The sequence below is a fragment of the Pseudorasbora parva genome, chromosome 21 (genome assembly GCF_024679245.1).
Source record: "Pseudorasbora parva isolate DD20220531a chromosome 21, ASM2467924v1, whole genome shotgun sequence".
Classification (NCBI taxonomy): domain Eukaryota; kingdom Metazoa; phylum Chordata; class Actinopteri; order Cypriniformes; family Gobionidae; genus Pseudorasbora; species Pseudorasbora parva.
This window is the reverse complement of record NC_090192.1, coordinates 31825499-31840039: the sequence shown is the minus strand read 5'-3', so window position 1 is coordinate 31840039 and position 14541 is coordinate 31825499. Positions and strand designations below refer to the sequence as shown.

The 14541-nt window shown below is 37.1% G+C and overlaps 1 protein-coding gene across 14 annotated transcripts in view; it reads left to right on the top strand.

Moving 5' to 3' along the window:
* camk2g1 (calcium/calmodulin-dependent protein kinase (CaM kinase) II gamma 1) overlaps nucleotides 1-14541 on the top strand; it is a 91181-nt gene that overhangs the window by 36322 nt on the left and 40318 nt on the right. For all 14 annotated transcript variants that reach the window (XM_067430464.1, XM_067430459.1, XM_067430454.1 and 11 more), the window contains exon 3: nucleotides 8502-8561. In XM_067430464.1, coding sequence (XP_067286565.1) covers nucleotides 8502-8561 — 60 coding nt within the window. The remainder of the gene's footprint in view (nucleotides 1-8501; nucleotides 8562-14541) is intronic.

Below are 14541 nucleotides of genomic sequence, written 5' to 3'. Positions count from 1 at the left end.
AAGAGCTCAGGGCTCGATTCTGTTGTCAGGTCAGCCCGTAATGCTGGACGTTTCAAGATAGCCAGCATTATGTAATTTTCAGAAGACAGGTGTACATTTCATTCATTATTTCAGAGTATTTGGTGTTATATGGATTAGGCTACCTTTGAATTGATTCTGTAATTGGCATTAGACATTTTCCTGACTGTTAATAAATTGTTACACTTCGATTGATTCTTAATTCTCTGGAATCATTCAGGTTACGAATGGGCATAATTTCAGCAGGAAAGGGTTAAACGCAATAATTAACTGTGTAGTCAAACTATTAAATATAAATTACCAAATAACCATTTGGCATTCTAACCTAAATTTAAATTATGATTAAATGGAGTCAGATAAAGAGGAATTGGAATAAAAATCCCTTTTCCCCGCTGAAAAGACAGAACGCACAGCGACCTTCACCCACCATTCGTTAGACTCCATTGGGACGATTTGAGCAGCCTTAAAAAAACGTTTTATTTATCAAAGAATCCTGAAAAGTAGCACAGGTTTTAAAAAAAAAGCATCACAACTGTATTAGAATGATTTCTGAATGATCATGTGACACTGAGGACTGGGGTATTGGCTGATAAAAATTCAACTTTGCATCACATAAATACATTTTATTTTAAAGTATATAAAAATACAAAACCACTATTTTAAATTGTAATATTTCAAAATATAATAAAAAAAATTCAGTTTTTTGATCAAATAAATGCAGGCTTGATAAGCTTAAGAATCATTTTTCAAAAATATTAAAAATAGTAATGTTTCCAAACTTAGTTATTGGTACTTTGGTACTGTATGCATGTTGCTTATAAACATCACATTTTATAAAATACAGTTCTTTGTAAGCTGAAACATTACTCTAAATATCCAAATTCAATGCTATAATGCACATGGAAGTGTATTTCCTGTAACTCTAAACTTGTATTCGGCCTAATGATATTTGCTTGGTTCTGCTGCTTCAACAGAATGGCCGTTCGTCATATTTAACATTAGTCATTGGAAAAAAATTGTCATTTCATCATTTGGAAAATGGAAGAGCTGCGGTGCCCAGCTGCTTCTAGCAGATATTGACAGGCTATTAATTGTCCAGGCTCACACTGATTTGCGCTCTGGGTCCAGACCCGTGTCCCTGCGGGTCTGCGCTTCTCTACGCCTGCTCTTTTCTGTCGGCCGTTGCAGTTTTGTTGATTGCGACAAACACAGGAGTACCTCTCAGTGGGCCAGTAATTGAGCCCGCAGATCTCTGAGCTTCAGCACAATAAAGCAAAACACTGACACCGACACTAAGTCAAACACACACACGCACTCGCTGTCTCTAAATGGCATGGGTGATGGAGCTATTAAACATTGCACCATCCATATCCATATTAGGAATGAGCATTTTCTTTTGTGGATGGGTGTGCGTGCGTGCGTGTGTGCCTGCGTGTGTCTGTGCGTACATGTGTGTTTGCGTGCGTGCGTGTGTATGTGTGTTACGCTCGCTTCAATCGACTCCCTCTCGGCTCCGCCTTCTCCTCCTCCTTCCCTCTGGCATCCTAATGAAGGCATTATCTCGACAAGTCACGGAACATGAAACTGCTGTAATTTGGCTTTTATCAATGCATTTGCTGGTTGGGAAACATCCTTCCCAGCTCAAATGATGCTGTGTTTTAGATTATTCTTTTTCTGAGATTGATTCGAAATGCCGTTATGACATTAGGGCTTGCTTTGTCTCATATAATCAGACTTTTGACTAGACTGCATAAGATCTAGTCCACACTGCAGGTTTTTTCTGGTCAAGATCCGCCCACTTAGATGTGTAGAGACCATCTGTCCAACGTGTATAGTCACCACTGACCATACATTTTATGCGTTTATCTGTGTGTGTGTTTCTTCGAGATTGAACCCATGATTTTGACATTGCTAGCATCATTTGAGCTGTACGAACACTTTTGTTTTTTATGTGTCATTTAGGGGTGGGTTTGTCTGAAAAGATGATAATGCATGTTTAATATTGTTTAATATAGTTTACCATATATTTCTATGTGGTGTTTTTTTATATGCTTTAAGACAAACCATGTGAAAATTCATAAGTCACTAACATTGTTGAGTATATAGTTTCTGATGCAACAAACTACCTTGTAACCAATCACGTCAACATGCCGGTAAGTTTAACATGCACTATTCTCTGAATCTGTGGACGGACAGAGTCTGTCAGGTTATCCTGGTATTTTTTTCTGTTAATATAAAAAAAGGGGTAGATTTACCATTATAGCGGTTGACTTATATATATGAAGTATATTGCAATGTTTATGATGGACTATATGTCTTTCTCCACTGACGTCCTAAAGCATTTCTAAGAATACTGAATAATACCGAAGGCAGATTGAAATGGAAAACTGGAATATGGTTTATGTAAGATTAACAATGCATTATTGGTTGTTTAATAATTTAGTCCAGCAAAAGGATAATCACATTAATTACCATTATGTATCCGATGTTGTAAACGGCTCCATTGTGCAGCTTTTACCTCAGTAAGTTGGCCAACTGTATTTCTGAGCTCCTGTGAGTAAGTGGGGGTGGGGCTTATTTACATATTCATGAATCTGCCTATGCTAAATGAAGCAATGGTGTGTAGAGTTATTCAAGCTATTTTAAGGCACAAAGACATTTTTTTCACAGGAAAAAACGTTTAAATATGTAATTTTGGGGAGTTTTAAGGGATAAATTGATTGACTACTGGGGACTATAAAAATCATTTAAATACAGCCCTCTATACAGGCTGAGGAAAATATTGATAAACTAAAGTATATACAATTTCAGCCTTTCTAAATGAAGTAATATATTTCACAGACATTACTCAAAAACTAAGCTAAATATTATTTTGATCTATTCTAAAGTGGTGTGCATTGCTTTCAAAAAAATGTTTTATCTGTTCATGAAGTTTTTTTGCAACAATACTATGGCACCACAAGGTCTAAGAATTTAATATTTTTGATATTTAGACAATTTTTCTGATCGTCCTTTTATTTGTTTTTGCAATTAGATTTTTGTTGTAACTTTTTATTTTTATTTGTATGATTTTTTTGCTGGGACGGGAGAAATTAAGTGACTTTTTTATTATATATAATATTTATTTTTTCTTCATATGACCATGTAATTGAGATAATTAGGTGATATCATTATTACCATATTTTGTGTTTTATCAGTTCATGCATTTTCTGGGAATCAAACTTTACTATACTCTATGCGTTACTGAAACCTGGAAGTTTTGTGTGCATTACGTATCAAGCCTTCAGAGAATGGGCATGTTGTGTGAGGTTGAGACTAGGGATTATTGTGTGTGCCTGTGTGTAAGATCCAAAGTCACGACGGTGACTAAATTATATCTCTCAGGATGAAAAGACCCAGAGATTGCGGTATCCACAGTCTTCAGCACAGGATGTACAAATCACTGTATTTCACAAGGCAACGCACTCCATTTTAATAGAGCAGATGAACATGACTAGACATATAATTGTAGTAATTCCTGGATGAACTGCTGTTGGGGGCCGCTCAATGGCGGTGTGAGGACAATTTCCAATCCGAATAACCTGTTTCCAATTGTGGAATCTGGGTTCCAATGGGTTTTTATGTTGACTTTTCAGTGAGTAAATGATCTCAACAAGAAGTGACATTAGTAAAAACAGATTTCTGCTCTAGTACCCAGGATTATTCATGTTTATGGATTAAATCAGAGGAGTGAATGAGTGAAGAAAGGGAAGAAAGATATCACGCACGCACGCACGCACGCACGCACACAGGGACTTTCCATAGGCATATCCCCCTACACCAACCCTACTCGTAAACCTACTCATCACACAAAAGTGTTAGTAGGCCTATGTCTTTTTTAAGTAAGTGTCTTCATAAACCATGTTTACATTGTAATACCAATGTCATTGTACACCTTATCTCATTATACTGTGTTCTCATAAACCACATTTTTCTAATTCTATTCCATTTAATCTATTTTCTTTATTTTTTATGCCTTTATTTTTTCACCTACCTATGCTTCAATTTCAAGTACAATTCTATAGTTTTTTGCGCCTCTCTTTCTCTACGCCCTATTTCACTTTATTGTTTTGATCACAGACATATTTGATCATATTTGATACCATTGTGCGTGTGTGTGTGCGCGCGCAAAATATCAATGGACTTCACAATAAATGATCTTGTTCACTTTCAGTGCTGGCTTACTTTGGTGTTTTTGTTCCACTACGTGGGCTGTTCTCTGTAACATTTCAGTGGCTCCCATTTCCCCATTGTCTTTCTGTCTGTCCTGCTCTTACTCACCCGTTGCACAGAATGTCAGGACAGAGGGCCCTTCCTATCTCTACCCTGCGTTTAATTATGCATCAGATTAGAGGGCTGTGTGTGTGTCTGTAATACAATTACTGCTGCATGAGAGTGTGTTATCTTTCGTAGTGAAACTGAAGTAGTTTGGGTAGCACCACGCTGCTCTATTCTGTAGAAGGGAGTTTCCTCTCTAGTTACTTTTGGGACTGTGAAACTTAGTAGAATATCTTTAAACATATTTGTTGTTGACTATTAAGCTTTTTCCTTAATACAGACCGTAGTCAGTTAATTTGCCACGTAACATAAATGAGGCTGTGATAAATGGAAGCTCAGTCCATTCAGTGGGTTGAAAAGTAAAGGCTTTTTGGTTTTCTTTTACCCTACCCACAAAAGATGCAATTGAATTGGTGCTGTACTAGCAATTTAAATTTCTTACAGTACACGTTTGCTTAATCATTAAAAGATTGCGATCTTGATTTAAACACTCACACAATCTCATTCTTAAATGACAATGATTAGCCTGTCTGTTAAACCTTTGACAAAATCACACCGGGACATTCAAATCCACGTTGGCGCTGCCGCTGACCCAGAGAGAGCAGTTTTTTAAACCATGCAATATCATTATTTCTGTTACAAATCTTCAAATGATCACAGAAGTACTTGGATAAAAATGTACAGTTCTGATATTAAACACTGATGTCTATAGAACCGAACATCGAGAAGCGATCATAGAAGCGAGGTGTGTGTGAGTATGTGCGTGCGTGACCAAATGTCCCACACCAAATGTCGCAATGTAATATAAACCTGAGATCACCACCTACATTGTGGGGACCAGCCAGCAGTACCCTCAGTGTAAATAGATTTATAACATTGTGTGTGTGTAAAAATGATATGATTGTTTAACATTTATATACATATACTCATATACATCTTTGTTGTTCTAGTTTTCCCTTTGCTTCCGCTGCCAGTTCATAGGATCACATGTGTTTATTGTGCCTCTGTGCTGATCCAGTAACAGGGATTTGGTGCCATCTTGGCACTCTTCTGCTTCTGCGGTTGGAGTGTGTGTGGTCAGTGTTGGCCAGCAGTGAAAGGGCCGTAGAGGAAACCGTATTTGTGCCAGTAGCATGCTATGGGTTAATCTTCCACTGGGTCACAGGGCAAGATGGGAGAGGATGTAATCCTGTTAGCTTGGAGCATGTCTGCTCTGCGTGTGCGCGCACTCGCGTGTGCGTGCGTTCATGTGTGTGTGTGTGTGTGTGTGCGCGTGCTTTTGTGAAAGGCTAACACCTAATCTAGTTCAAAGAAAAAGACGGTCAACAAGACATTATGGGGCAGAGAAAAAGATGATGAAAGGGAGCAGTTGTGGACCACAGACAGCACAATATGTGGAAAATTATAATGGATGCATGCGTGCACAATCAAATAACACATTCAATCAAACCAACAGCCGAATCAAAAATGGCACTTAGCTTCCAGTTGATGTGCTTGTTAAGTTGATTGGATGGGGTGTTTTGTATTATGTTCTTTCAAAAGTGCCTTTTTATAAAAAGTAATAATTGGACAGAATCATGGTTTCATTGTTTTGTTTTGTTTTACAAAATGTACTAATCTAAAATGTGTGTGTATTATTTTTCTCATTTAGTTTGTTTCTATAGCTTGGTTTCAAAACACTTCATAGACAGCATTGACGGCATAGACAGAAACTCATTTTCAGCAATTCAATTCAATTCAATAGGCTTGGATGTAGAATTCTCTTACATTTATAATGTGACATGCTTATAAGCATAAAAAAGTGTGCTAAAAAAAGAAATGTAACAATTTGCACCAAATGTTAAAATGTGTCATTTTCAAATCTCCAAATGAATGTAGAAACAGCAGGAAGTATATTTTAAATATTTTATTAATAACATCTTAATAAGTTCTATGAATGATGTCCACTATCACCAGTACTAATACTGCTACTTATGTCTATGTTAAATTGACACAATTTCTTGGGATAAAATGAGTAGTTATAGCAATGCAGCATTAAAGTATAATTGAAAGCCATAAAAATATTGAAACTTTTAATTTAAGTGAATTTCAGAACACTGACTGGTTGAAAAATGCTCTGAGTGACACCTTTACCAAATGGCGATTGGCTCTTTCATTTAGAAGGCGGGACTTAGTCCTTCATCCTGTGAGCTGCACTTTCTCCAATTCATAAGAAATATGAGTGCACAGTCTTTGTACATTTTAAAGTTTGGAGCAGAACCCACAAAGCATGAACGTATATTATAATGCTAAGGATGTGGGGAAACACTATAGCATTATAGCTACTTCAGGAAAGGGGAAACGGATGCTGAGTTAATCGCATTCAATATTTTTAATGCGTTAAACAGAAAATGTTAGTCGCAGAAATTAACATGCTAATAAAAATACATGAATTTGACATGTCTTGGTCCACCACCTTGGAAGTTGTTGAAACACTTTAGTATGGGGAGAATGCATATTCACTATAACGCTATGACTTTTGCCTCAATAAACTCTATTTTATTATTCTATAGTCTATTTTAAACTCTAATTTATTGCTTATTAATAGTTAGTAAGGTAGTTGTTGTAGCGTTTAAGGGATGTAGAGTGAGGTCCTGCAGAATAAGGCATTAATAAACAGCCAATATCTTTTAAATAAGCGTGTCGTTATTAACTAAAATGTACATTCGGTGATGGACCTCTCTGTAAATAATACATGCAATGCCTGGCATTTTACCAAAATAAGGTGTCTTTTATTCTTCCTACATTTTGTAACGGTCTTCATCATCAAGAGCACACCTTAAAATGCCTCCTACGGAAGCAACCAACTAGGTTTTGGGCCAATGCCTGCTAGGAGGTCTGCTAGACTCTGTTTCTCACAATGTCTTGCTTAAGCATGTCAGATTAGACAGTGTTAATATTTGCAGGCTGACTAAAGCTGATGTGTTTATTGCGGAGTGCTGGGCAGATGAAAGCCGACAGTATTACTCCATGAAGAATACGCCGGTTCATGTCGGTTGCACAACATGCATGGATTTTGTAATGTTCGTGTCATTCTTCTGTTATACTGGCCATGTACAGTTGTCACTCCACTTTTGAGTGCTTAAGCAATGACAGTGATTCTAGGGACAAAGTTCAGAAGGAGCAGGTTTGGATGTGATGGTGTTTCATTTACTTTACATGCCGACTGCAGAGCAATCATTTCAGCGGACACCAGATCATTTAAGGGCATGACCTGTCTGAGACCTTTGAGATGGCCCTGATATTTACTTGATAATTAAATTATTATTATTACCATCTTAGTCTTGTCTTGTTGTTCAGTTAAAAGACAAGATCAATTTACAGCAGATTTGTGTACACTAATAAGATTCTTTTTTTTCAGGGGACATGTGCAGTTTTCTTAAGCTTTTGTCAAAAGTTTTTTAACCTTTAACTTAAAATATAAATGGCTTGCTTTAAATTTATAAAATTAATTAATCAAATTATAAGAATGTTTAGTTCTTTAATATGTTCTTTCACTGATTAAGAATATTATTTAATGCAGCTAATAAGTTTTAAGATTTAATATTTGATCGGCAATGTTTAATAAGAAAAATATGAAAGCTTGCATAGCTTTGTGTGAATATATAATTTGTCAAAATATTGTTTATTATTTTCTAAAATATGTATTGCATCCAATTTCATTGGCCTCCAGCAGTGCGTAGTGGGTGATTTTTACATTGAGAAGATGAATAAACCCCAGTCAAGACACTGAGCTGCTATTTAGACTACCCACGCTTGTGGTGTGTGTGTGTTGCAAGTGTGAGGAAATGAGCCCTCGGGCTTGTTTGTTTAATTTTACATAACATTCATTCTTCAAGCTCATGCAAGCATATTACATGTTTCAGTAATAAGCCCTAGATTAGCTTGAACCTCACCCCCACTCCAACAAACACAATTTACAGTATCTTATCATGACAGGACCAAAGTCACAAGACATGCCCTGGATAACTTGGGAGATATGTCAATACAATCATAAATCAGTGTATTATTTTCTTTATTTTATTTTAAACACCTCAGCTGAGGTGTTCTTCTCATATTATAGCTGTGAGAACAAGCAATCAGTTCAAATATCTAACCGGCTTTTCTCGCTCTCTTGTCCTCTACAGATCATCAGAAACTGGAACGTGAGGCCCGAATCTGTCGTCTACTCAAACACCCCAATATCGGTGAGTTTGTTCTTTATTATAACTCATTTTAAAGTGGCCCATTATGCTTTTTCATGTATTACCCTTCATGTAGTGTGTAATATGACTGTTTTGTGAATGTAAAATGTCTTCAAAGGTCAAAGTGCACGATAAATTAAGTTATTGGGCCTCATTTATCAATCTAACATAGAAACGAGTGCAGAAATCATCTTACGACAGGGCTCATGTGTGATTCATGAAACCTTTGTATGCCACCAATCACACTGTGCATTTTAATTTGATGATAAATAGCGGAAATGTCAAGTTAACTACGCTAGAACTGATGCCTGTAAGTGCGATCAATTCGATTTAATAAAGTAAAGATATAAAAAAAATGCAATGCATTAGAGTGTTACAAAAACTAGCATCACAAAAAAAAAATCTTTTGTTATGATGTTATTTCAGTGAAATATATTTTGTGTAGTCCTATTCATTTTATTTATTTAGTATAATTACTTTTATTTTATTTTAATTAATTTTACTTTTATAATTATTTTATATAGTAACATTTTTCTCCATTCACAGAAGTGCTGCTGTTTTTACTTGAAAAATGCGAGAGAGTAGAAGAAAACCCACAAAGATGATGAAGACAAAAATATTAAGCAGCACAACTGTTTTCAACTTTGATAATAATAAGAAAAGTTTCTTGAGCGCCAAATCAGCAAATTAGAATGATTTCTGAAGGATAATGTGACGGTAAAGAGAAGACTAGAGGAATGATGCTGAAAATGCAGCTTTGCCATCATATGAATAAATCACATTTATTTAAAAATGTAGCGGTATTACAGTTTTGTAATGTACATTCAAAAATCTGACGGCAAATTTTTTAATTGGACTGTAAATTTAGTCAAATTCGTACAAACTTTTAAATGGTAGTGTACATGTGAGTTTGTCGCAGTGAGCAGGTGTGTGTGTGTGTGTGTGTGTGTGTGTGTGTGTGTGTGTGTGTGTGTGTGTGTGTGTGTGTGTGTGTGTGTGTGTGTGTGTGTGTGTGTAAGCTGGTGGCAGTGATGACTGGGACTGAATTAGGCTAAAGTATTTTTGCAGAAAAATACTGTGTCCTGCGGAACAGCCTCTCCCAAAAGTCATTGTCTAAAAGAACGTATGAACAATGGAACAAAATGAGGATGGTGAGGGAAATTAACTAATAAAGGGCAGAATTTAGTAGACCCAAATGGAAGGAGAATGAAAATTAAGGCAGAGTGGGATTTGGAGGGACGAGTGGAGACAGAAATTGGAAGAGACCGATCGATAGAGTGAGGAGAAGACCTGAGAGGGCTGAACAACTGAAAAAAAGAGAACAGAGCTATTGAGATGGGGGCGATGGTGACAAAGAAAGAGGTGAAGGCAGAGGGATGGAGAGAGCAGCAGAGAGAGATGGAGAGGAATAGAAGAGGAGTGGAGCTCTATAAATAACCATGCTGAGGTGGGAGATGCAAGTGGGCAGCAGTTCAGCCCAAATACCATCATTATTGCCAATGAGCTCAAGAGTACGGCAATAGAAGAGGCGAGAGAGTGAAAGAAAACCACAAAGAAGATGGAGAAAGACACCTGGTTGAGACACTATGACAGTGTATGAGGTGTAGAGATTTGCAAACGATCCAATAGATGTTTGTTCATTGTGAATAATCTTATTTTTTGATTTATGTCAAATATTAAGAGAGAAAAAATAAATGAAATGGTCACAATGGAATTATATTTGGCTCATGGTTAACATAAACCATTTTTCGTTATTAAATTTCCTACAAAAATAACTACTTTGGGATATGTTCTGATATATTACTTTAATAATGGTTCTTACTGTGTTATTTACACCCCTGGGGCTATGTTACAGAAACATCCAACACTAGAATCCTGGGTTATTTGGTAGCAATGAAAATCTACCAAAAAAAAATATAATAGCAACAATGGTGATTTGTGATTTAAGATATATAATATAAGTATTTGCAAGTTCTGCCACTTGGAAATCATGGAGGGGTCTGAAATTGTCATCGTAGGTGCATGTCCACTGTGAGAGATAATCTAAAATAAAATAAAAATCCAGAAATCACAATATATGATTTTTAACTATTTATTTGTATGATACAGCTGCAAATAAGTATTTGAACACCTGTCTATCAGCTAGAATTCTTGAGTTAAAAGACCTGTTATTCTGCCTTTAAAATGTCCACCTCCACTCCATTTATTACCAGAGGAAAGACTCGCACAAAAAGTGTTTAACTGGGATAGAGCTCACGGATATCCCTGGTCCAGGGAGGTCCTTGAGATCTTATCAGTAGTACATTTACAACAATTGTTTTTAAATAGTATAAAGTGCAAGATCACCAATATTAGACAAACATTATTTGATACTTAAAAGGAACAGTGGAAATTAGAGATATTACAGAAGACTAAATTAAGAAGTTATGCACAGTTTAAGTAAAAATCTCTTTACTGAATCTTATGTCAAATATAATTTGAAAAGAAGACAGAGGTCTCTGTGCTCAGCTCAGAGCTGGTGTGCTGCCCCTAGAGGTGAAAGTGGGGCGCTTTAAATGAGTCCCTGAGGAGGACAGGTTATGTTCTGTATGTGATTTATGTGTGGTGGAGGATGATTTTCATTTTATGTTTCATGTTTCCACTGTATAATAATTTAAGAATTGGTTTGTATAATATGATGCAACAGAAAAACCCAGATTTGTTTTGGTTGCCCGAAGGTGAAATTATGTTTTGGTTATTTGAAAATGATTCTTTTTTTTGGTATGGCAAACTTTGTTGAGAATGCATTGACATTGCAACGAAAGACTTTGTACCCTGACAGAAGGTAATTTAGTTGTGATTTATGTCAGGATGTTGTGGCTTATTATATAGTTTTATTGTATGTGTATAATACAATTTTGATGGTTATCTCTCCTAATGATTGGATAGTGTCATATAAGACACTTATAAGACACTTAAATAAAAATATTAATGAATGAATGAATGAATGAATGTTCATTCATTCATTCATTCATTCATTCATATTATTCTAAATTAGATGCACCTGTTTGAGGTCATTAGCTGCATAAAGACACCTGTCCACCCCATACAATCAGTAAGAATCCAACTACTAACATGGCCAAGACCAAAGAGCTGTCCAAAGATACTAGAGACAAAATTGTACACCTCCACAAGGCTTGAAAGGGCTATGGGGAAATTGCCAAGCAGCTTGGTGAAAAAAGGTCCACTGTTGGAGCAATAATTAGAAAATGGAAGAAGCTAAACATGACTGTCAATCTCCCTCAGACTGGGGCTCCATGCAAGATCTCACCACCTGGGGTCTCAATGATCCTAAGAAATGTGAGAAATCAGCCCAGAACTACACGGGAGGAGCTGGTCAATGACCTGAAAAGAGCTGGGACCACCGTTTCCAAGGTTACTGTTGGTAATACACTAAGACGTCATGGTTTGAAATCATACATGGCATGGAAGGTTCCCCTGCTTAAACCAGCACATGGACAAAACCCACGGTGCGGTTTGTATCACGGTTTTAGGGTTTTCAGTTCTGTACAGTTTTTGCTGTTTTGTTTTTTCTTTTAATAGTTAACACTCCAGAAATTTACTTTAGCATATGATATATAGCTTAATTATCCACAATTTAGGATACACTATTAAAACATTTTTTTATATCATGTAATCATGCACAAACTGAATTTGACTTGACCATCTCTGAGGAAAGCTAGGTTAGATTTTGATAGAGCAAGAGAGAAGACATTGATGACATGCTTTTCATTTATTTGGGAAAAAAGGCCAATGTGTATTGCTATCTTTACAGGAACTTATGTGCCTTTTTAGCACACAAAGATTGACCTGAAGAATTAACTTGCATTTATCAAACTGGCAACTTCAGTGTAGCTTTAAACCTTGTTTATTCGACGCATCAAATTTGACGTCAACACGGAGTGTGCGAGACCCCATTTCGCTTGGCGGTGTGCACGTCAAATTGTGTAACTTTGCATGCGGAGCCACAACCGAAGAAGCACGAGTTCCAGACGAATCTGGCCGAGCATTACGTAAAAAACAAGCATTCAAATGGAAATTATCGAAGCCAGAAAAATTATCGTGCTCATTTTTCATCATGCAATTAATTGATTTATTGACTATTACGACAGGCCTAGTCCAGGCCCGTCTTAAGTTTGCCAATGAACATTTGGATGATCCAAAGGAGTCATGGGAGAAAGTCATGTGGTCAGATGAGACCAAAATAGAACATTTTGGTCTCATCTGGAAAATAGAACATTTTGGTCATAATTCCACTAAATGTGTTTGGAGGAAGAAGAATGATCAGTACCATCCCAAGAACACCATCCCTACTGTGAAGCATGGGGGTGGTAGCATCATGCTTTGGAGAATGAGAAAAGATAGAAAATGTATTTTTGTCTCATGGGGATGAAAGACAACAATTCCCAGAATGCTTTGCTTCCCTACGAGGACACTCGCATAGCCATCACTACTAGATTACTGAATCTCTTTCACTTTCCCACCGTGGCTGCGTTCATTTTCATAAAATCAGTTCAGTTTGAGAACAGAGACTATAATTAAAAATTTAACGTGTCTGTTCAATATAATGTGATTTAGCCGCTGAGGGAGTGTCACAGCCCGAACGCTGCAGGAGTAGGATTACAGTGACAGTCATGGACGAGCTCGTGATGACAGCTGAGGTAAACTGATACAAAGCCATATGCTAATCGCTGAAGTAACCCTTTAAGGAGAGGATGACCGGGGCCATGTATTGTAAGATTTTGGGGATTAACCTCCTTCCTTCAGTTAGAGCATTGAAGATCGGTCGAGGCTGGGTCTTCCAACAGGAAAATGACCCGAAGCACACAGCCAGGATAACCAAGAAGTGGCTCTGTAAGAAGCATATCAAGGTTCTGGCGTGGCCTAGCCAGTCTCCAGACCTAAACCCAATAGGGAATCTTTGGAGGGAGCTCAAACTCTGTGTTTCTCAGCGACAGGCCAGAAACCTGACTGATCTAGAGAAGATCTGTGTGGAGGAGTGGGCCAAAATCCCTCCTGCACTGTGTGCAAACCTGGTGAAAAACTACAGGAAACGTTTGACCTCTGTAATTGCAAACAAAGGCTTCTGTACCAAATATCAACACTGATTTTCTCAGGTGTTCAAATACTTATTTGCAGCTGTATCATACAAATAAATAGTTTAAAAAATCATATATTGTGATTTCTGGATTTTTTTTATTTAGATTATGTCTCTCACTGTGGACATGCACCTACGATGACAATTTCAGACCCCTCCATGATTTCTAAGTGGGAGAACTTGCAAAATAGCAGGTTCAAATACTTATTTTATCTATCTATCTATCTATCTATCTATCTATCTATCTATCTATCTGTCTATCTGTCTATCTGTCTATCTATCTATCTATCTATCTATCTATCTATCTATCTATCTATCTGTCTATCTGTCTGTCTGTCTGTCTGTCTGTCTGTCTGTCTGTCTGTCTGTCATTCCAGTTATGTATTTTACTATTATGTATTTCTACTCTCTGGCATCTTCCACACCTTTGAGTCTTATCCCACATTGACTTCAGATTCACACTCTCTGTCCAGTGCCTTTCTCCTCCATTCTCTGTTTCTCACTCCTCCATTTTTCCCATTCGCTCTCTGCATTTTTTCCACCCAATGTGTTTTTGTGTTCTCATCTGTTCCCCTCCTCAGGCAATGCCATCTCATTTTTATTTGCTCCATCACCTGTATCTGTCCCTCTCTCTTTCACTTTCCCTCCTGTTGTCTCTCCTCAAGTGGACAGCTTGTCATGTTTTCTGCTTGGGCTGCACATAAGTGCTGAACAATAGAGCCAATGAAGGAAGAGAGATGGAGAGAGAGAGACAGTATGAAAGGTTAAAGAGGAGAGAGGACTGAGTGCTCATCGCTACTGGCACAGTTGGCACACACTAATGTGTGTGTCTTTTTTTTTCTCTCA